Source organism: Bidens hawaiensis, unplaced genomic scaffold, assembly GCF_021521415.1.
Source record: "Bidens hawaiensis isolate Kalapana, Puna unplaced genomic scaffold, B.hawaiensis_p1.1 tig00040667_1, whole genome shotgun sequence".
NCBI classification, from domain to species: domain Eukaryota; kingdom Viridiplantae; phylum Streptophyta; class Magnoliopsida; order Asterales; family Asteraceae; genus Bidens; species Bidens hawaiensis.
The window spans coordinates 30,941-54,817 of NW_027497193.1; the positions used below are offsets into that span (position 1 = coordinate 30,941).

General features: G+C 33.5%; 2 protein-coding genes and 2 long non-coding RNA genes across 4 annotated transcripts; 2 read left to right on the forward strand and 2 right to left on the reverse strand.

Moving 5' to 3' along the window:
• Positions 1–572: 572 nt before the first annotated feature.
• Positions 573–2,121, forward strand: LOC143592299 (uncharacterized). The gene is made up of 2 exons (XR_013145892.1): positions 573–606; positions 1,950–2,121. It is a non-coding gene; the product is annotated as an uncharacterized LOC143592299 (long non-coding RNA).
• Positions 2,122–4,051: 1,930 nt separating this feature from the next.
• On the forward strand, positions 4,052–8,051 carry LOC143592300 (uncharacterized). The gene is made up of 3 exons (XR_013145893.1): positions 4,052–4,249; positions 7,588–7,661; positions 7,951–8,051. It is a non-coding gene; the product is annotated as an uncharacterized LOC143592300 (long non-coding RNA).
• A 1,063-nt stretch (positions 8,052–9,114) lies between these two features.
• Positions 9,115–15,967, reverse strand: LOC143592301 (inner membrane protein ALBINO3, chloroplastic-like). The gene is made up of 11 exons (XM_077072248.1): positions 15,619–15,967; positions 13,832–13,942; positions 13,634–13,708; positions 12,829–12,889; positions 12,401–12,474; positions 12,140–12,244; positions 11,588–11,695; positions 11,403–11,506; positions 10,347–10,496; positions 9,792–9,915; positions 9,115–9,357 (listed from the first exon to the last, which is right to left on the reverse strand). The coding sequence occupies exons 1-11, from the start codon at positions 15,955–15,957 to the stop codon at positions 9,259–9,261; spliced, it is 1,350 nt and encodes a 449-aa protein (XP_076928363.1). The 5' UTR covers positions 15,958–15,967; the 3' UTR covers positions 9,115–9,258.
• Positions 15,968–17,839: 1,872 nt separating this feature from the next.
• Positions 17,840–22,214, reverse strand: LOC143592296 (uncharacterized). The gene is made up of 2 exons (XM_077072244.1): positions 21,671–22,214; positions 17,840–18,201 (listed from the first exon to the last, which is right to left on the reverse strand). Exons 1-2 carry the CDS (start codon positions 22,125–22,127, stop codon positions 17,840–17,842), a joined length of 819 nt encoding a protein of 272 aa, XP_076928359.1. The 5' UTR covers positions 22,128–22,214.
• Positions 22,215–23,877: the final 1,663 nt, after the last annotated feature.

Genomic DNA, 23,877 nt, shown 5'->3' on the forward strand with positions numbered 1-23,877 from the left:
GTCTGGGTGTGCGAAGCAAACGCCATGCGAAGCGAATTGTTAAAAACCACGATTCGTGCACCAATAGGGGGTATGGGTTTAGGGCAGAGTATGCATTCCAGTACCAAAATCCGTACCTGAAATCGAACCTAATTTGTACTCAATAATACCCAAAACTCAGAACTTGGTTTTTCCAATACCTGATCTATATTCAAAATTATCCAAAAAATATCCAAAAGTAGAGCCTTTTCAAGTACCCAGATATATACCCGACCTGGGCATTAGAAAAACCAAAATTTGCAGCTCTAGTAAAATAAAGCATGTGGCCTATGGGCTCAAGAAAAAGGAGCCCATGTATAAGAAAACAAGAAGCCCAAATCCATTTCACACACAAGCACCACTGAGAAAGAGAGAATGAGGAAGTTCGATCCATTGAGTTCAACCGGAACTGGCCTGTTCCTCGTTGGATTCGCCATCACCAAATTCTCCCTTGGTCTTACCGGTACGCATCCAATTCCTCTTCAAATCAGATTCGATTTAAAACAGGTTCATTGATTTTAATAATATTTATATTATATTTGCAGAGGAAGATTGGAAGAACTCGGTGTTTGCTCAAAGGCACAAGAGGTATGCAATCCCTAAATTTTATTATTATTATTATCAAACCCTAGATCTGAATGCTTCATTTTTATTCTGATGTGTTTGCTTATTTGTTTATTTATTACGTGTTGTTTTGTGATTGATTATACGTAAATTCAGGATATGGCAAATTAGGTGTTTTTTTTTTGTGTAGAAATGGAGGATAATGAATAAATGTATTTTCTGTGTATTTTAATGAAACTTATGAATTGACCAGTGTTTAGGGGTGTAAACAAGCCAAGCCACTCATGAGCTGCTTGAGATCGCCTTGCTAAAAGCTCAAATTGAGCCTGGCTTAGATGAGATTGAGCGAACTCGGGCTTATTTACACCTCTAATGGTGTTTTGAGTCTGCAGTTCTTGTGGATTATTGAATAGAAAACGATATGATGTTGTTTGAAAAGTTAACCATAGGTGTAGCCGTGTAGTATGTTTTCATGTATTTGGGATATGCTATTTTATAATGGCAAGACTTAGGATACATGAAATGATTTGTTTGTATGTGTGTTGAAAACCTAATCACAGGTGTAGCGTGTTGCGTCGACTGGGCATGTGATATGCTATGATGACAAGTTTTAGGATACAAATTATTTGTTTGGAGGTATCGTGTGTTTCATATATTGGGCATATGATTCCTTAAATGACAAGATTTTGGATTTGTCTAGTATGCACTTCTTGATCATTATGCAACTTAGGATAGAAAGCAACATGAAATTTATCGTATGGAAATGTCTTGAGAAGATAATCATAGATTTAGTATGTTTCATATATTGAGCATATAATATCATATAATAACAATATCTAGGTTATGGTTACTCTACAATTCTTGGTAATTATGCAACAAAGGATGGAAAATATTATGAAGTTATTTGTTTGGACATGTATTGAAATGCTAATCTTAGGTGTGCTTTGTTTCATTTGCTTGACATATGATATTCTATGATGACATGATTTTGGATTTTTCTAGTCTTGTTTTTGTTGATTTTTTGTTGTCTGTAATTCTTGTTGATTGTGCAACTTAGGATAGAAAACAGCATGAAAATATTTGTTTGGACATGTCTTGAAAAGCTATCATAGGTGCAGTATGTTCTATATATTGGGCATATGATATCATATAATAACAAGTTGTATGATTTGTCTAATTTATAAGTTTTGGTTATTATGCAACCTAGGATAGAAAAGAACATGAAATTATTGTTTGGACATGTCTTCAAATGCTAATTATAGGTGTGGTTTGTTTCATCTATTGGGCATACGATATCATATGATGATAAGTTTTTTGATTTGTCTAGTTCTGTTCTTACAAGTGTTCTATGTCTATGTGTTTTGCAGTTGAATAGCTCAATGCGGGTGGATTTTGCAGCAATGATTCAAGTATGGAAACGTTGCTTCTTCTTATTGTCTTTAATGCTAATAAAACATTAACATGAAAGTTTCATTTTGAATATGCATCAGCGTATTATATATCTTTTATTCCAATGAATGAATTGAGACGGTTGTTTGATTGATGGTTTGTGCTTTTAATCATTTGGAAAGTACACACTTTATAAGTTTGATAACCAGGTTCTGAAGATGAACCGATTTGTGCGTGAACTTGGTTGTTTTCTTTATCCGTTATTTAGAAGTTGATTTTATAAGACGGGGGTCCTAATAATTTCTTTATTTTTCATGAAGAGATAATCCAAGAACCTTTTTAATCCCATCACCATGATGAAAAAAAAACATTTTTTTTCATTATAATAGGTCGATTATGATTATAAATTATAAAAGATGTATTATTATAGTTTTAGTTACACTTTTAAAATAAAACGATTTAATAGTTTGCACTTTGTATGTGTTAAATGATGGCAAGACTTTCATGCCGTTCTTTTCTAATTGAGATGATTTTAGCTCGACTTTTCATGTTGTTACAAAAATATATATCAAAAGGCCACAAAAATACACGAAAGATGAATAAAAGACGTGTCGTTCATGTCTGGGAACGCCATGGGTAAATCATCTCTGGGAATGCTATAGGCAAATCATCTTCAGTAACATGCTTTGAAAAACTCGTTCAATCATTCAGACCTACACTCATCTTGACATAACTCATTCTACCATATGAGTCTTTCTGATTCATATAACTGGACGAAATGCGCTAAATATATATATCACACATCTATACCCTGCACTAAGGCTCAATGGTCAGAATTGCTAATTGTGACTTAACCGTTTAAGCTTTCATTCATTGCTTCTGGTTTTGTAACACCCTAAACAAATATCATATCAGTCATGGATAATCATGAATATATTTTTTTAAACCCAAATTAACTTTCTTATCTCAAATTCATTCTTTCTGTTTTTTTTTTTCTTTCTAAACATTTAAAGCCTAAATTCATTAGATGGTTAATTGACTCTATACCCAAATTGAAATTGACGTAAAAACCTTTTAACCAAAACCAGTTAACTGAAAACCAATCGGTTAACAATCTCCCAAAATTATATGATTTTAATTCTAACTTTTAAAATACATAAGACTTGTATGCTTTATTAGGCAACCAAAATTATATGATATTTTCTAACCAAAAAGCAGCAAACAAAAAAACAAAATAAAAAAAAGTAGCCAACGCCGTACACGGACAACTAATTAAGCATCATGCCGACTTCCAACACAAATCATAAAACACTTGAAATTTGTTGATCGTTTAATGATTAGTTTAATAGAAGTCAACGCACAACAAATTGAATTTCGATAACAATAATAATATATGGAATACAATTTTAAATGAATATAGCATAAAAATGAGAATTTCAACGAAATTAAATGATAATTTCAACGAGTATATATATATATATATATATATATATATATTATAGTAATTGATTAAAAGAAATAAATTAACCAAATGAAAAAGAAACGTCAAATAGACAAGAGACTCGCTATAAATTATAAGTTGCATAAAGAACATTTAAATTGCTTACAAATGATTTTTTATTCAACCTGACCCAACTTGTTGAAACGCACTTCATAGTTACGAGCCCATTTCTTGCTTGACACGCCCTACTTCTATGACACTTTTCCCAAGTCCCGTATCATCCAAAGAAATATTGATACATGATAAATATTTGAAATTATCACCGATTCAATTTGAGTACGTGAGATGTGGATGAGAGATCTACGCAGTAAAGTGTGCATGTACGGGAATGAGGATGAGTAACATTTTAGAAAGTTTTTACCAAGTAACAGAAAACAAATTGTTGAGTTTTTTTGTGAGTAAAAAAATACATTGCTACACCTCTAAGAAAGGCTTTTTGAGTTTTTCTTAGGAATTATGTTGAATAAGATGGCAGCTATAAATTCATCCATACTAAAATGATGAAAGGTGAACAATTTTATATGCAAATGATTAACATTGGATCCTTAGTGGCACATAATAATTATCACTAAAACTTTCAAACACAAGCATGATTACTAGACAACTAGTTAAAAGTCCAATCATCATACACTTAAAAGCAAGGTCCCATTTCTATCTTCAGTTTCATCACAATTGAGTTACATTACATTTTCAAAATGAAGACACTACACATTCTATCTCATCTCCTCTTAATTTGCCTCTTGTTATTGCCATACAAAGGTTATGCAGCTAAACCAGGTATATATATGTAACATTCCGAAATTTCCAAAATGATATTTATTATATTACTTAATAATAGAGGGAAAGTTGACTCGGGTTCGGGAAATAAATAATAGAGTAGGAGTTGGTATGAGTCGGGCTAGTGTTAGATTATTTGAGATTGGTTAAATGAGAATGGGCCTTAGGTCCATGGGCTTTAAGGGATATAAATATCCCCTAAACCACCATAAAACCCTAAACCTCATCTCTTTCCATTCTAGTCTCTACACATTCAAAAACACACACACCATAAACGAGCAGGATCCGAGAGAGAGTAAACGTTAGTTGGTGCTAGATCGTCGTGACGAACCAAAGCAACAAGACCAGCTCGTGTTCGTAAGTTCGACTCGTTCAAGGTACGTTTATGGTTAGAAATCGTTCGTATAGGTTCGGTTTGATTTGAGAAATGGTAGATCTGAGTTTGTATGGTAAAAACGAATCCAACAAAGCTAAACTTACTGAAAATGGTTATGATTTGATAGGTTAATCAATTGATAAAAAGGACCCGTAACCTATATGCCTAAATCGCACCCTCTAAACATCGATGTTAGGTCGATTTGATAGTTGGGGTTTGTAGGCGCTGGTCAGATGATTCCATGGGTACCTAAATCGAGTTATTTGGTTAAGGAACGAAGGATTTAAGAGCGAACAGAACCTGCAGACGACAACTTCGCCTGCAAGCTAAGTTCGCCTGATGAACTTCGCCTGCAAGCTAAGTTCGCCTAAGGTTTAACTTCGCCTAAAGCTAAGTTCGCCTATGGTTTAACTTCGCCTAAAGCTAAGTTCGCCTAAGGTTTAACTTCGCCTAAAGCTAAGTTCGCCTAAGGTTTAACTTCGCCTAAAGCTAAGTTCGCCTAAGGTTTAACTTCGCCTAAAGCTAAGTTCGCTTAGAAAATAAATTAAAAACCTAATGGAAAATGTGTTAAGACAGTTAATGTAAATAAAATTTTTCCAAGCTGACCTGGCAGCTCGACCCCAGCCAGGGGCTCTGCCTCTTGGACCCTGCTAGGGGCTGCCGCCCCTAGACCCCGCTGCCAGGGGCGCTGCCCCCGGACCCCCGTTCGTTGTGGGTAGTAGTTAAGACTGGAAAGATGATATGAGTAGTGATAGTTGTTTGATACGTGTACTTGTTATACAGTCAGGCGTGCACAGCTGAAGAAAGGGATTACGATTAACGGTGAACGTAACCGTGTTCAGGTGAGTTTCTAGCCCCATTCCTTGTTATGTTTTCGGGGCTGTGTGCATACTCGATGTGTTGTTAATACATTTATCCTAAGTGATAAGTGTATGTCATATGTGATATGTGTGATAGATATGAATGATTGCTTGTCGGTATGCGAACGATCTTCGGATATTGCGCGTACTGTCAGGTTAAAAATAAAGGTACAAATATTATATATCGAAGATGTATGAATATTTCAAATGAATACTTGTCGGGGCGTGAACGATCTTCGGATATTGCACGTGTCGACAAGGGGTATGGTTGTTAAATGAATGAGGTAAGGAATGCCTAGAGTGTTCTTATGTTATAATGTAAGTATGTGTATATAGGTACACGAATGGCATGTGAGTTCTACGTTCGACATAGTAAGTTAGGATGGCAAATCCCTCTAGCTTCTGTCGGACATAGACTCGGCTGGTGATGGCGTAGTTAAGGACTGCGAGCCTTATACGTGAAGTAGATTATATATGTAAACGTAGATAAGGACTGCGAACCTTATACGTAATGTAAATAGGCGTCAGCATAGGAAAGGACTGTGAACCTTATACGTGCTGTATTTGTAGCATAGGGGAGGACTGCGAACCTCGTACGTGCTATGAATTAGGTTGCAACATAGGGAAGGACTGCGAACCTTGTACGTGTTATGGATGTATTTCAGCATAGGAAAGGACTGTGAACCTTATACGTGCTGATTTTGTAGCATAGGGGAGGACTGCGAACCTCGTACGTGCTATGAATTAGGTTGCAACATAGGGAAGGACTGTGAACCTTGTACGTGTTGTGGATGTACTATGGTATAGGGAAGGACCGTGATCCTTGTACGTACCATAAATGGTGAACATAGGTAAGGACTGCGAACCTTGTACGTGTTCACGACCTTGAGTACAGGTATAGACGGTGAACTATGAACGTACTCTCGGTAGACTGAGGTTAGTGATTGTAGATATGTATGTATGTATGGTAGCGAGTATGTATGTAGAACAGAAGGGTAACTAGTGAAGTATGGATATGTATCTACAGATATGTATGTATGTGTATGTATTGTATGGCGTTCGATTAACTAGAACTCACTCAGCGTAGCTGACTTTTAGTATGCACGCAGGTGAGCTGATTATAGAGTTAGCATGAGGATGACACACGGCATGGATTGAACGGCTGGCATCTGAAGAAAGAAGTAAAGATGTTTTAAATATAAAGTTTTGTGTTATGGTATCAAAGAAAAGATTTAATGTTTTGTAACAAATGATTGATGTTTTATATTCCGCGAAAAGTTTTAATAAACTCTGATTTGAAGAACTGTGTTTATGAGTAAATCCAACGCTAAAGTAGGGTCACCGGGTTCGGGGCCTTACAATATACAACCTTTTATTTTTTACTTTTATGATTAAATTCTACTTTCTTGACTCATTTTTCTTTCTCTTTTACGGGCATCTTTTTGAAAGGCACTAAAAATGATTTTTCGTGTAATATTCGACTCCTTGTCCCAACTTATATTGTCGGTTTTACAAACGGTGAGATCACCCAATACACTAAACTATCTAATACTTCATTCACAACTAATACGTTGACGTTGGTGGGCATTTGAGGCATGATATTTTTATAACTCATCATCTTTCTTGTCCACGACAAAAGTATGACTTTTGAAGTCAAACTAGCGCGATTACTAAAAATGAGAATTAACACAATGTACCCATTTAGTTATTGAACGACTTATTTGGGTTGTATTTAATCTCAGACAGTTCATCAAATGATTTAGAACAATAAATTCAGTTAAAAAGGGCTCATACCGATTTTGGATGAAGAAATTAAAAGTCCTAGAACGCCTGTTTTTGTTCTTAATGTATATTTTCTTAAACATTATTTTTTTTTACAAAATTAGGTTATTAGTGTAATAATATCTTTCGTAATAATAAGTAACACAAAATTTTAACAAGGGTCTACAAATCCCTCGAATTCAGTTCAACTGACTCATTTCTCCTAACACTTTATTAACAGTTAACTTGATTCCCCAATCCAGTTTGTCACCTCTAGCAATTATGTTAAAACTTTTTAGCAAGTATAGCTTCTAAAATTGCTTGTTTAACTTTCTTTATAGTTTATTTCGAGGTTCAGGCAGCTCAACATAACTCAAACTCAAAGCCAGGCAACATATACGGCTCTACTCCACATGTACGTATTCGCTAAATAGGTCAATTTGGGTTAATTTGTAAACTTAAAAGAAATTACTTAATACGAAAATGGGCTGGTTTAACGGACCCGTCAGAGTCAAACTTTTTAATCACAATGCATAAACCTCCTAAATCTTTTTATTTCAAAAAATTTGTAAAAATACAAGTTCTTTCAAATTTTTAATCATACACAAAACAACCGTTACTTAGTTGTCCCATTTTGACCCATTATCCAACCCACCAACTAATCCACCATTTTGCCACACTGAACTGTTTATATATTCTTGCAGGAAGTGAAGAAGGTTTACAAACAGCCATCGAGACCAAACCCGGCGGGGAATAATCGGCCACCTTCAAACAGATGAATTGATTCACAATGCGTGTCCTCCATTAAATAACTAAAATAAGTTATAATATTTTCTGAAGGGAGGAAGTTAGAGAAACTGTGGACATTCTATTGTATAAAGATGATATATTATGATGGAGGTTTTCTATTTCCTAGTTTAAAAAATCTAAGTAAGATAGCATTGGTGGGTTAGGCCATTCATTGCCTCTATTGTAATAAGCATTTAGGCAATTTCTCATGGTTCTAAATAAGTTCTATAAAAGCATTTGTTTCTTATGTTCTTGTTTTGGCTAATGTGAGAATCCATTACCTAAAAAACTCACTGGACCCTACTAATACTCTGCTAACCAATGAGATTAGATAAAACACAACTTGTGTGGCTTGAGTGACCTACAGAGCCTAGTGGAAGTTGGATTCAAACCTAACAAGTATTCGTTCCATTGTTAGGGGTGCAAACAAGCCGAGCTTTTTAGAGCTCGAGCATCAAATAAAGCTTGTTTAGTTACCAAGCCCGTACTCGAGCCTTGTATAGGAAGGCTCACTAAGGCTCCTCAAGCCTTAATGAACCTTGTGCATTTTTTAAGTTTTCTCTCTTTTGGACTTCCATGTAATTATTTCACATCACACAACCGAGCTCGAGCCAAGCTTTGGCTCGTTTAAGGTACTACACAAGCTCGAGCTGAGCTTAGGCTCATTTAAAGTTTTTCTCAAAATATATAAAAATAAGTAGAGATGTATATAAATCAATTGATAAATAGAAAACGAGCCAAGCCCGAGTATGAAAATACAACTCATGATCCGAGTTCGAGCTTTAGAAAAATTGCTCGAAATGAGCTCTCACTCTCGTAAGTCAAAACGACCCGAGCTCGAGCTTAGCTCCGCTTGTTTACACCCCTAATGGACATGTAGGAATTGAACGAGTATTATTATTAGTTCATAAACGTTTTTTTAACTTTCTATGTATAACCAATACAAATGAAATATCAAAGAGATTCATTCAAACCTCAAATAAGATTACAATAGAAGATCATTTAACTAACATAATATGTTTTAAAAAGATATAGAATGGAAAGATAGCTATCATTTCATCAAATAAGAGAAAAACTTTTTTTCATTCTCCTCTCTGATTCCATTATACCAAAATATACCTAACAAACATATGGTTTGTTGGCAGTAGACAGCTATATATTAACTAAAAATATGGATTTTACAAAATAGATTTTTCAAATAATATCTAGACACGAATTTTGTATCATACTGAACGCTTTTTCTTTGATCTCTTACTCCTCCTTGGTCCAGAATCCGGAACTGGTTTCGTGGTACTTGAAGCATACGCCTCCTCCAAAACCTCCTGAATATTTGAAAATTATTAATCACATTATATTTGAATTTATAATTACATAAAAATAAGGGATAAAATCATGAAATAACAACCAAGTTTCAATACTGTTCTAATAAAGTCACTGGTAACTTTTTTTTTTCCAACTACAAAGACCACTCAAAGTTTCTTTACTGTCCAATTTTTATAAATGACCATTTTTTTTAAATTGATTTAAATGACCAATTTTTATAAATGACCATTTTACTTTTCAAGTTCCTTTAAATAGAAGAATTATGAAACTTGGGTTATTATTTAGTGAGTGTTTTTTTTTTTCTTTTCAGCATTACCTTCTACTGCAAGTTAAATTTGGAAAAAAAAATTCGCCAAATGGTAACCAAGATTCACATATGTTCCGTTTAGCTAAAACGAGTGAATAAAACATTTTAAAAAATAAAAATAATTACCGTGGACTTCGTTTCTTCATCCTTTTCATCTTCATCTTCAGATGTAGATGCCAAAACTTGAACATCTTGGGCAGGAATTGCCTTATTTGATTTTCTTTTCTCCTCTTCTTTTAGCTGTTTAAACCTATTCACAATTTTATACCAAATTATTTCTAACTACTAAATGTAATCAATAGGAAAAGAGTGAAACTTTGCATAAAGTATAACCAACCTTGGTACAATTTCCATATTATTGCATTAAAAAATGACAATTACATATACACACTTCTAAAAGTTTAAAATTTCATAAAATCACCCTTTCAACATGGTAAAAATATCACATTCACGCATTACATGGTAAATAAATTAGAATCTGTTACAACCGTTTGCTTCAATAAATAAACAAAAAGAATCTTATCAGTTATAATGATTCACAAGTTGTTTTGCTATTATAAGCAATTAGTGAATGCTTTTTTTTTTTAATTATGAAATGAATAAATGTGATATTGCTAGTGTTTTGAAAGAAAAAAAAAATATGAAATAGAAATATTTATAAAAAAACAAAGAAAAACTAACCTAGCGCCAGGCTCAGATGGTTGAGACGCCGATCTTACTGCACGGCCGGCACTTATTATTCCACTTGCATTCTCACTCACAACAGGTTTTGCACCTCCCATTTTCCTTAACCATACTTGTTGAGCAGTGCTAAGCACATTATTTGTGAACCTTAATTCATAACAAAAAATATTAAGGTAATATTTATACAACTATAAAAATAAACATCAATCATTATCATTGTGATATTTTTTAACAATCTATAAGAAACCACTTAACATTATTGTCACAATATTCATACACTGCAGTCACATCACAAAGCACATTGTAAATATTAATCAAAAATCACGATGAAGCACAACTACAATATTTCACGTTACAATGGTTTTCAATTAAACATAGTCAGCTTCAAAATGTGTTAAAAATATAGGTCAACTCAGTTTTTGTTAAAACCTTCCACAAGTCACAAGGGAAGTCAAGAAATCATCCTTAAACCACAACACAGTGCTATCTTTCACTGCTGAAGTTTGTATATTAATACGATATTATCACATGAACGAGTTACTAAAATAATCAAAAACATAGAATGCAAAAGAAGCATTCTTGTCATTGAAGAGTATCTCCACTAGGGGTGTAAACAAGCCGAGCCACTTGTGAGCTACTTGATATTTGCTCGTAAAAAACTCAAATCTAGCCAAGCTTAAACAAGCGCGAGCTTGAGCTTTTATTGAGGGTCATTATTAAACGAGCCTGAGCCTGAGCCCAAGCTTCAAGTATCGAGCTCAAGCTGGGTCGCAAGCCTAAACGAGCCTTTTGTTTATATAATCTTATTTTATATATTAAATAGATATTTTTTAAACGAGCCAAGCTCGAGCCTAGATTACACCCCTAATCTCGACTACAAATAAATAGGAAAAAAAAAATGAATTCACGTTAAGTGATTGAGATTATGACTTTTTAAAAAACTTTTAAAGTAGATAACGTTGCATTTGGTATGAGATTTTTTGGTTATATTAATATGTGATGATAAACAAAAATAACAATAGTTTTTTATTGTTTAAGCAAGTCAAAACTGACCAGTAAATTGATAATCCTGATGGGACGGACAAAGAGAAGTATCCAATCATGAGGGGAAGGAACTTGAAGACAAGAAGAGTGTTTTTCTGAGTTGGATCATCAGTCTGTCAAAAACAGGATAGTTAAAAGAATATGAGAACCATTTAATATAAAATAAAATAATAAATAAAAAGATAGGTTCTTACTTGGGGAGGTTTCATAATTTCCATTGATACATATTGAGAAAGGACAAGAAGTACAGGTAAAACAAGGTAGGCTGCTGTGTCATGCCAGCCTAGAGGTGGATGGCCATCCTACCAATAAAAGAAGGTATGGAATAAGCACTATCTAAACAATTGTTCAAATATAACTTATTGTAAAATATATTAGTTTTATGTTACTTAAATATATTTGTTTTAGCGAACTTACACAAAGTTCTCAGTTGTGAATTATGTATTTCATTAACTACAAAGTATGTGGGACTTCGCTTTAAATTCGAAAATGGTGATAGCAGATAAAGTGAGACGATAATTGACTTTCTTAGTCAAACCGAAGTCTGAACTCAAAATCTGATTAGAATCATATACGGTATAACTTTGGAGACAAACTAAATCACTATCTTTGTAACACTGATTCACAATTTGAAGATCTATGAAAAGTAGTGAATCAGTTTGTTTCTCACGTTGCTCACGAATACTTAGTTTTTCACTGTGTCTATAATATTATGCACACTATGATGCTGAAAGAATTTTTATTACCACAAATGGAAAAAGCCAAGAAATTCCTGATCCACTTTGCCGAGCAGCAATTGTTGTGGGGCCTCCCAAAGAAGGAATCCAGAAAAATCCCTCTGTAAACAGTCCCTTAAGAACAAGTAAAGTTGCATAAATCAGCAATTATTTCACTTCCTTTTAATCAACTAATCAAATGCATCAATATTTGAAATGATTACCAATGCAAAAAAAGATAAATACAGATTAAAACTTTTGGTAAATATTGATATTTTCAACTTTATATACCTCATTTGCGACATTTGAAAGAGCTTGATACAAGCCAATCCATACTGGTATTGTGGCCAAAGTAGGTAAACATCCTGACATTAAATAAAATTGAAGTTTGTACATATTAACAATGGTACTAATTAATCAGTTCAAAGGAAATAATAATGTAAGTAATACATAAGCATAACATGCTGATTTGGTTCAAGGATATGGCTTGGGTCAAACATAAACACAAACAGATCAAGAGGTTTTAAATTCAATTTTTTCTAAGTTAATGCTTTCCTTAACCAATGAGCAAAATTAAATGTTGCAATTTACATGCTGATGCCACTTTTAATTAGTGCACACACACGCACTTGCATTGTATTATAGTGCATGAGAACAACAATATGATGAAACTCTTTTGAGTCTTCAACTAAAATGCAATTATTAACCGTGACACGAACCTGCCAAAGGATTAACCCCTGCCTTTGTGTACAATCGTGATGTCTCAAGTTGTGTTCTTTCCTGAAAGAATACCAGTATTGTCAAACACACATATATACGTATGCATATAGACATATATACATACACATGCAAATAAGTTCCCCCCCCCCTTCCTTCAAATTATAGTTGTCCATACAACATGATGGCTGTATATTTAAAAGTGGTCCACTGATCTTTTTAAAGGTTGAATTGTCATGTGTTAACTGCTAAGTCCATGCTGGACAGCCAGAAATTGCTATACATACACATGCAAATAAGTTCGCCCCCTTCAAATTATAGTTGCCCATACAACATGATGGCTGTATATTTAAAAGTGGTCCACTGATCTTTTTAAAGGTTGAATTGTCATGTGTTAACTGCTAAGTCCATGCTGGACAGGCAGAAATTGCTATACTAAATTGTGTTACTATTTGTTATATCAGTCATCTTCAACAAGGAAGTACTTGGTCTTTCTTACCCTAATTGTAGCCTATAGCATATTTCCAGATAAACAAAATTTTTGGTTAAAGTTGAGTTTATTATTATCGCTTTAATATCATTTTCCAACTCTGGTAAACTGATTTTGATAAATCAGGCCCCTATTCAAGTCTTCAACTTAAGTTCTCCATTAAATCCTAATATATAACAAAATCAAGCTGTGCCTAACATTTCTAATAAAAATACATAAGCACATAAGAGCTTTGTTACATGATATGCTCACTTTTGCATACAAACATCAATCTTGTGTAAGTGTAACATACAAGACTGTAATTTATAATTGCACACCTGATTGCCTGCATATCTTTGCTGAATTGCTTTGATCTTTGGCTGCAGGTTTTGCATTGCCAGGGTAGACTCAACCTTTTAACAAGTAAATTCATCAAACAATTCATGTAAGAGTGAGAAAACGAATGTATACTTTAATGTCAAAGAGCAGTGAGACAAATATCACTACAATATAAAAAAATATTTGAGAAGAGTCACCTGTTTCTTTGTCAATGGCAACGTTGCAATTTTAACAATAACAGTAAGCAATATAATTGCAAATCCATAGGAATATGGTACATGAACTGCAGACAGTCCATCCTTCAATACCTGGCAACAATAGTGCAAGTTAATATCAGCATAATTCGACAAAAATTAACCACTTAGAAGATAAAGCATCTGGTCCAACTACAAGTTCAAATCTGTGCTAATCAAAACTGAATCAATCTTTTGTCCTATATGATCTTTTACACTAACAGATACATAACTTGGTAAAGTGTTGTTTGGATGCGCCTTTTGGAACTAATTATCTGATTATTATGAATTCATTCATATAGTAATCATCAAATTACCTGTTCCATACAGCTTTCAACAAAAGTGATTAGATCACCTAGGGGTGTAAACAAGTCGAGCCAAGCCCGAGCTCGACTAGGCGCGTTTAAGATCGAGCTTGGCTCATGAGTTTTTATTCAATCTCAAGCTCGGCTCGTGCTTAGTTCGTTTATTATTTATTAATTAAATTTTTATATCTTTATAACTATTTTTATATCATCATCATCATATTCAGTATATCCCACTAATAGCAAAGCTATGATAGGGTCTGAGGAGGGTAAGATGTAGACAGCCTTACCTCTACCCCGTAGGAATAGAGAGGCTGCTTCCGGTGAGACCCCCGGCTTGATAGTAGTTTTGCATCAAGCCTTGGACATAAGGTACATAACACTCAACCATCGGCACACCGGCCGATTGGTGCATGTACCCTTGTCTTTCGGCTGTCAGCGCCACCACATGATGCCTGAATACCGCCACTTTTAGTTATTTTCACGAGATTAGTAAAATAACGTCAAAATTAGTGCAATTTCACTTTTGCCCACCTGAGGGTTCACACATATATACATTATATGTGCGCACCGCAAGCAGGGCGCGTTATAACTATTTTTATATATGTTTTTAAATTATAACTTTAAATATAACATGATATAGATTGTTTTGAAAATTTTCTCAAACTTTTATATATACTAATAATTCTTAGATATACATATGTTAAATACCTTAAATAAAAACTATACAAATAATAGGCTCGCTTAGGCTCACAAGTTGGCTCCCGCTCCATAACCGAAGCTCAGGCTCGTTTATGAAACAAGCTTATCTTTAGGCTTGAGCTCATTTACGCTCGGCTCATTTTCTACAAGCCGAACTCGAGTAGCTAGTGAGCGGATTGGCTCGTTTGCACCCCTATGATCACCTAATTAATCTTCCTTAACCTAATTTTACTCCTATCTCAATTTATGCTTACTTATGCAATCAGAAACCGCCAAACCATCATCCCATCACAGCTAATTATCAACACCTAAATCCAAACACTGTCTCCTACGATCCAAATCATTACAGCTAACTAATAAAGCACAAATACAAACACCAAACTAACAATCAATACGCACAAATAAACATAAAATATCCGAACAAACTATCTTCAAAACATCAAAATTCATCAAGCTATCGTCTAATCGCAGCTGATTATCAAAATCTAAATCCAAACACTATCTCCTACCATCCAAATCATTACATCTAATTATCAAAACAACAATCAATAGCAATACGCACATATAGACACATAATATCCAAACAAACTACCTTCAAAACACCAGAATTCATCAAACTATTATCTAATCACAGCTGATATTCAAAACCTAAATCCAAACTATATCTCCTATATTCCACAAATCATTCCAAATCACTACACCTAACTATCAAACCAATAAACACAAAGCATCCTCACAAACTACCTTCAAAACAACTTCCATAGCATCCGATATAAATCCGAACCATCCGCCTGACTTCTGCGCCGTCGCAGTAGCCGAATCACCTGTACCAGTAGCCGCAGCGTCAACCGCAACCGCCGCATCAGCTAACGTGTACAAAACACTCTCCGCACGGCTCGCAATCGCCGCAAAATCAACCGTCAATCCACCGCCGTTAAACGGTGGCGTCGGAACTCCGTTGAAACTGAACTTAACTTTAGTCGATATAAGCTTAGTCCTCGGAGAGACTCCTCTATAGCGAGAGAGTGAAGGTAACGGCGTGCCGGTGAATGAGGAAGAAGATGAAATGAGAGATTTGGCCATTGCGTTAGGGTTTTGACGGTTATTGTATGTATAGTATCTCTGCAATTTCACCTCACATACTCATTTGTGTGTGTGGAGAAGATGAAATGAGAGTGCGTGTTGTGTTATCCGGTTTTTTTTTTTTTTTTTGGGATGAGAGATGATAGTAATGATAATAAAATTAATAATAATAACCAGTAAGGTTTTGACACGTCAGCTTTGGCCAAAAGATTGGAGAATCTAACACACAATCCGTTTGTTTTTTTCCGTTGATTTTTATTTTTGGAATAAACTCAGCCTAAGAGAAATATTAACCTCCTAAGTTATTTTCATTTCAAAATGTCTTTTTCAATCACCAACACAAATTGTTATTTTCTTTATGTAATTGAATTATTTATGTCCAAAGTTTTGGAAAAAATAACATATTTTTACTATTTTATAATTTTATATATTTGGATCTTTCCTGGATTTGTTACGAAAACTACTTAACGTAAGAGATCTACCGCATCTACTAACTAGAGGAAATTGTATTGTCTTTCTACCGAAGCTCTCATATCATATGATAATGTTGGGACCACTGTGAATGGAAGAAACAACACACGATAAATACAATTGATGAACCTTAAATGGGTGTTAGTTTTCGATAAGTATCAACATAACCTTGTGGTGAGAATCAAAAAATATTCAAAAGACGACCTTAAAGATAACCATGGTTACATGCTCCTCTATTCTTGAATGAAATAATTGTATTAGTTGTAAAATGATATATGTATAAAATAAAGCATATATAAGGACAAGTCCGGCGCACAAAGCTTTTGCATGCACGAGGTTTTAGGTGTTTGTGCCGAGTTAAGATTCATGTACGCATTCTTACTATACATTTATGTAAAACATTGTCCCCATGACTCAAACTCAGTCCAAAATTCAATTCATTAGTTTTGTTTGTAAAAAAACCATTTAGTGATTTGAATCAATATTCAAAACGTTTAACAATTTGTGGTATCCTTGTCAATAAACTTTTCTGAACCGGTACCATAAGGTTTGGCACAGTTTGTTTTTGAATTGTTGCGCGTCCTAGCCCCTTCGGGCAACATTAATTAGCAGTCCATGATCGTATTAATGATATAGACTTGTACGATCTAACAGATTGAATGCAAACAGAAAAATAAAATGAGTCCTACCGGCCCAACATAAAATTTTTGAGGTGTACTATTGGGCCGGGGCCACTTAGATCATGATGTCTCTTTCTTTCTGTTATTATGATTTTGATTATATCACCATTAGGGTCTGTTTGGAGCTATTCAGCTAGCGAATTCAAGCCAACTTTAACTTGCTCTCAATTGTAAAACTGTAAAAACTAGCTCGGCTCGGAATTTGCACACTAATGAACACCTCGTTTTTAACATAATAATGCATATTCATGCTACAACAATGCACAAATCTAACAAGATTAACTCATCTAAGAGAGGAATTTGTGAATTTACAAACGAAAAAGAATTGGCGAACTCAAATCCATGACCTCTAATCATTCGAGTTAAAAAGATGAAAATAATCACATGCTTTATATCAGCAATTCAACATTATTTTAAATAATGGATGAGTTAATGTGCTATAATGTTGATTTAATAGGATACTAGTTGTGCATCACAAAATGGATATGTATTCATATAATCACATCTCTCTAAATATATGAAAAGCATTATGCACGGTGTTCATGCGTTTCTTACAGCTCTTTAGTTTAACCATTGGCTTCGTATCGAACACACACAAGCACACAACATAATAAAACACACACACACACAAATCAACACACTTGCATGCATTGTTAATGAAGAATTAGTTTTAACCATTTGAGTAGATCATTTGAACCAAATGTCAAATCTTATAGACTAATGCTATTAAGTTAACTAGAAAAAAAATCAAAAAAGTTTTGTTCTTGTGAACGATCAGAAGAACCCGACATACAAATATTTGAAACATTAATGTTAACATTGCTCGCATTTGCTTCTTTCTTCTGCAATATCCCTGTAGGATGAAGTGGGAAAAGATCCAATGTTTCTTGATGACTATAGTTTTTGCTATTGACCATCTTTGTCTTGGTCAGATTATTGCCGCTGGTAACAGTTCCTGAACCGGCAGGCAGCTTGGTTTTAGTGGTCCGTAGTGATCTTCGCTTGGTTGTGGTAGCATTAGGTACTAGCATCTTTGGGTATTGAGTGTAGAACCCTATGTCACGTTGTGGTATATAGCATTGGCCATATAGAACTGTAGAAGTATGTCAACAAAAAAATGAAATAAAATAAAGGATAATTTATTTATGTAGTATAAAATCAATCAGAAGATAGGACTGATGAATGGTTCTCACTGGAATAGTACTATATTGGTAGAAAACATTAAAGTGTGACATTTTTAAGAGTAAATTTAGTTAAACATGAACACTGAATCAAATATATTAAAACAAACATAATAAGGTTGGTCAATGTAGTATTCTGTTCAAATTCAAATGCTTATATAAGCATTCTTTTGATATTTAACAAGGGCGTTCATTTTGAACAAACAGTCGAAACACAATATCCAAAAATTGTGGAAAAAACATTCTAGTGAGGTCTAAAATTATAATTGTCACGAACAACAACAATGTGTTCTCACTAGTTGGATGGGTTGATTTCTAAAAAGCGCGGTTGAATCAGTTTAGTCATTAAACCAGTTTTTGTTAAACTTCTCTTTTGAAATATTTTTAGTATAAAATTTAAACTTAGAGCCTTTTGTAAAGATGGTATTATTGTAGCTAAATTAAATGCTCAACCCCTTAAAAAACCATTACATTAATACTTATCATATCAAATGAAAAGTTAGTCTAAGAATAACTAGTACATCATAATATAACCGCATATATAAGATGAAGGTTGTGCAATGTACAAACCCAATCTTTATTAGAGCATAGTATACATACATATTGTTGATGAGAAATGTATGAATCCACCTATATTTCTAAAACGAATATGGTGGTACACCAAAATATATGTTAGAAGGGGTTGTTAAGCTAAGTTTAAAAACTTTTGAGTAGGTGTGTAAGTGGTAAAAAAATAATTACAAAATTTTACAGAAGGGGTTGTTTATAGCGAAGTTGATTGAAGAAAGAGACATGGTACTATAATCTTGAAAAAGCAAAACAAGTGTCAGTATATGTGTTGGTATTCAGAGTGGAAATAATTTGACAAAGAGTGACATAGCTTTATGAGCAAAGCCCATAAACAAACAGAAATCAGAAACCTTTGGATTACATTTACAGTACAAACTAACAGATGGATTGAGACGGAAACGACAGACTTTTAATATTTGACAAAGTACTACATTGTTTAACCCTCATGCGGTCACACTGGCTGGCTACTGTTCTTATTGACTTCGAGTCTATAATTAAAAAATGATTTGTTTTGTTTTAGATTTTATTCAAAGGAATAAAATGGTTGCAATGATATTTGTTTTTCTGATCAGAAGTTTGCAAAGAAATATGGTAGTTTATGATAAAAAAAAAAAACTATGCTACTATACGCATGTGACGTAGTTTTATAGGTCAAATATAACACCACCTTTTTATATACAAAGTTAATTACTACTTGCTAATTAAATCAATTTTGATATAGTAAAGTAACTGAGCATTTTTCAAATACACGTTTTTATTAAACAAGCTTAAAAATTTAATACAACAAAACTGATTTAAGAGATTTGCGGTGTAATGAACTAAAAATAGATTTTAGTTGCTTAAAATAGCAGAATCGTAGAAAAATATAATTTTTAAAACTACAAGGTTGTTAAAAGTCTTATCATTTTTTATAATAAATGATTAAAATAAAAATAATTTAATTTGTTACATTTTAAAAGAGCTGGTTAAATCATATATATTGTTAGTTTCATCTGGTTTTTGTTACTATTTGTAACTTAATTTAAAGGACAGTGGACTTACTTTGAATATGTTTAAAGCTGATGCAGGTAAAATACAAATTATAAGTAGTTGAAATAATAAAATCGAAACTTATCATATAGATCATAAATAAACAAAAAACAAAAATCATATTATAATTGTACCCCAGAATATAACTTTTTCCTGACATAAAAACTTATAGAATGTACTTATTTATAACTATTGCTGCCACTTTAGTTACCAGATTACTTCACACAGTGATGAAACTTGAGCTTAGTCACAGCGGTGACCGAAGTCACGGATCTAAAAAAAATTTTCGGTTTAGGTTGGGTGGGGATTCAGTTCGGACTGTTGATTCGATTTGGGTCGGGTCAAACAATATGATATCTAAATATCTAATTTTATTCATTCATACAAATGATTGTTCATATACTAAAAAATAAAAATAATAAAAACTAGATAATTTTTTAACCAACAAAGACCTAAAATATTCATGATAATGCGAGAGGAAGGGTGTGGTTACTCGATATTGCGGCGTGTGTGGTGTCTCCAAGGTTGCAGGCGTTGTCCTGTGTGTGGTGGCTAGTGGTCTCTAGGATGGTGGCCAACAATGGCGGACGACGGTGTGTGCTTAGTGGTGGCTGGTGGTCTCCAATGACTCGGTAAGGCAATGAATTTGAGTTCTGAACCGAATGAATGGTAGATGGTTTCTAAACCCTAACTCAATAACAATCCCGTTTTTTGTTGTTGTTTAAACAAGTGTATCATTATTACAAATTAATAGCCCCCTTCAATGATTTTTATAAAGCAAAGTTTTAGTATTCGACAAGTATTTGTTTTAAAAAATACGAGGTCTTATATATATAAAAAAAATCTAACGCTGGGATATTATAAAAAAAAAAGTTCAGTAATGACCGATAGCTTTTTAGGGAAATACCTCAAAGTTGACCATGCTCAACACCTATAAAAATTTTCGAACAAAAATCACAAAATTACCTATTAATCGAAAAAAACGGCAGTGACCGGGGGTCACCCCGGTCCCTATAAAGCTTCGCCCTTGACTTCACATAAACGTACATTAGTTATAAAATAATCATACAAATATTTATAATTGACCCCCGGTCCCTATAAAGCTTCGCCCTTGACTTCGTACATTAGTTATAAAATAATCATACAAATATTTATAATATTCATAAGAAATTATCTTAAAAGACAAAAAGTTACACTCCACATGGATTAAACATACTAACTCCTATTCACGAGACATAACGTACAGTATTACTTTACACATGATCAATCCTAATAAAACAATTATGCATATATTTCACTACTGAATACAAGGTTTAGAAATCGACAATATAAACTAAAACTTTTTTTGAACGGCTTATGTGTTATAAACAACACCTTGAAACTCAAAACGGGAAGGCAAGGCAACAAAACAGAGATTACATTAGATATATATTATTTAAACATAGGAGGACTGTATGTATTAGAACTTAAAAGTAGATTGGGTATATCCTAGAAAGACATTAACAACTAATTAGATCAATGTACTTCAATTGTTGTAAGATCATGTACTCTACCTAGTACTACATATATATGACATTTGCAGCTTATATACAACCTTGAAAAGGTAAACAGCAATAAAAATTCATCATCTAATTAATCATCTAAAACAATAAATACATAACAAACAAACATGAATATTAAATTAACAAGTAAATAAAAATACGAATGCCAAAGAGCTTGTAACCTAACGGTATCAGACTAAAATGATGTATTAATTTGTCGCTAAAAAACAAAAACACTAACCGTTTGGACGATGAGGTATCGGAAAGATCGGTGGCGGGTGATGATGGTGATGCAAATATTGATGAAAGTAAGCCACATGATCTTGTTTTTGCTTTTGTCTTTGCCTTGCCTTATGATTTTGAAACCAATAAAACACATTTTTGCCTTCAATGTGTCCATAAGTTTGTAACTTGGTTGTAATCTCCTGAATCTGTTCGGCTGTTGGTGTTCTCACACCTTGTTTATACAAAGTCTCCAACATGTCTATTTGTTCTTTCGTCGGATTCCACCGGCACGGTGTCGGTGCGGCGGCGGTGGTTTCTTTTCCGGCCACCGAATTAATAACGTTGCTGCCATTGGTTTCCATTGCCTCAGAGAAAGATTGAGACTGTTTGGTTTCTTTAGCTTTTGGTGTTTGCATGGGCTTTACGAAATAATATCTTTCTTTTATAGAGAAAAAGAGAGGACCAATGATCATTTAAGGTTTAGATAATTTATTATCAAATAAATACGCTCCTTGAAGTTACTTTATGTTCGCAGTTTAACCCCTTGTGGTTTTAGATGTGGATGAAAGTGAAACTATAAAGATATTTCAACCAATAGTAGCATAACTTTCATTTAGCCACTTAGATTTATACTTTCTTTTGATAATTATAATATTTCATAAGTCATTTTATGCATGAGTGATTTTAGTGAAACAAACCTCTATAATATATCATTTTTTTTATCAGTTTTAGTTAATTCTTATTGTTTGTGAAACTTGAACCCAATACTTTTCACACCTTCTCAACTTTTTAAGTGTTTAAATATTTCATTTTAAAATCACTCAAATGTTTTCCTAGTAAAAAAAACTCATGTTTTAATATTGTTCTGGTCTTACGGATTTTCCTATATATAGTTTATCTAAATAAAAAAATAAGTGGTCTAAATAGAAGATGTATGAAACTTTCAAGAACCTAAAATATGAAAAAAAAATACTAGATAATAACCAAGTTTCATACAACACATATACAAGTTGAAATAAGTCCAGAGTGCAAAAAATAATACTTTTTATGTAACTAACACTAAATTTTGATGAATATATGAATAACGAACAGGGGGGGTCTTCCCATCCAGCAAAGAAAGTGAAGGGAAGGGGACAACGAGTTGGAGGACGCCGCAGAATCGCATGATTGATCCATTTGCGCTATTCCCTAATTGAAGATATCAATGGATTATGGAGATGTAAATAGTTTGAACAGAGCTTGAGTTCAAGATTAATTCGGTTAATCTTTGCATCTCAAGCTCAGCTCATGAGTGATCTTTGAATATCAAGCTTAAGTAGCAACTCAGTTCGTTATACATTTATTAGATAAAATAACTTTTTTATGCATATATAATTATTCTACACACTCAGACATGTATGTGTATATACGTATTAACTTTTAATAAATAGGTATATATATTTATTAACATATTGTAGATTTGTAGTATAAAAATAATAAAATCGATTGAGTTGATGAGTCTACTTAAACTTGGGTATGAAGCTTGGACTTAGGTTTGTTTATCAATTGACCTTTTATTTAGTCTTGGACTTATTTAATCTCAATTGAATTCGAGTTTTTAACGAGTCGTTCTTAATCATCTCATCATAGCTCTGCTTTTTTAGATAGTTTAACGAGTCGTTCTTAATCATCTCATCATAGCTCTGCTTATTTAGATAGATAATAAGAAGAGAAGTTGGAAATGGAGTTGAGGCAAAAATATAAGGTGTCAAAGTGTAAGTTTTCAAAACAATCATGCATATATTCGTTGCGTTATATATGTTTTTTTGGTGCAGAACCATCTCTGAAAACATGGAGGGTAGCGGCTAAATTGGGAGAGATGTTAAAAAGACGAAAACACCCCTACAAAAGGCAACAAGGTGGGAATCTTGGGAATGAAAGAAGCAAGAGGAGAAAGGAGAGGGAGCCAAAGGAAATGGAGTAGGGGTAGAAATGGAAAAAGGACTAGTGTATTGGGAATTGAAGAAGATGAGATGACATGATGATGGATGGGGCTAGAGGTTGATAAAGCCCGAGGAGGACGAGGTGACTCTTTGGAGGTGAGTTTAATGAATCATCAGTCTCCATGTGTCATCTCTTTGAGTTTTTTTTCACTCACATGATCATTTTATACACGATATATTACAAATTATAATATACACATTTTTAAAAACCTACTTCAAATTTTAATGAATAACTAGCGGT

Bases quoted from the DNA above. Each gene is read 5' to 3' on its own strand.
- LOC143592296 (XM_077072244.1), bottom strand. From the start codon at position 22,127: ATGATCATTGGTCCTCTCTTTTTCTCTATAAAAGAAAGATATTATTTC. The intron at 18,202-21,670 runs GTTAGTGTTTTT...ATACTTCTACAG, and splicing joins GATACCTCATCGTCCAAACG to TTCTATATGGCCAATGCTAT.
- LOC143592301 (XM_077072248.1), bottom strand. From the start codon at position 15,957: ATGGCCAAATCTCTCATTTCATCTTCTTCCTCATTCACCGGCACGCCG. The intron at 12,245-12,400 runs GTATATAAAGTT...CTTGTTCTTAAG, and splicing joins TTTCAAATGTCGCAAATGAG to GGACTGTTTACAGAGGGATT. The intron at 11,696-12,139 runs GTAATAAAAATT...TTTTATTGGTAG, and splicing joins CTTGGCTTTTTCCATTTGTG to GATGGCCATCCACCTCTAGG.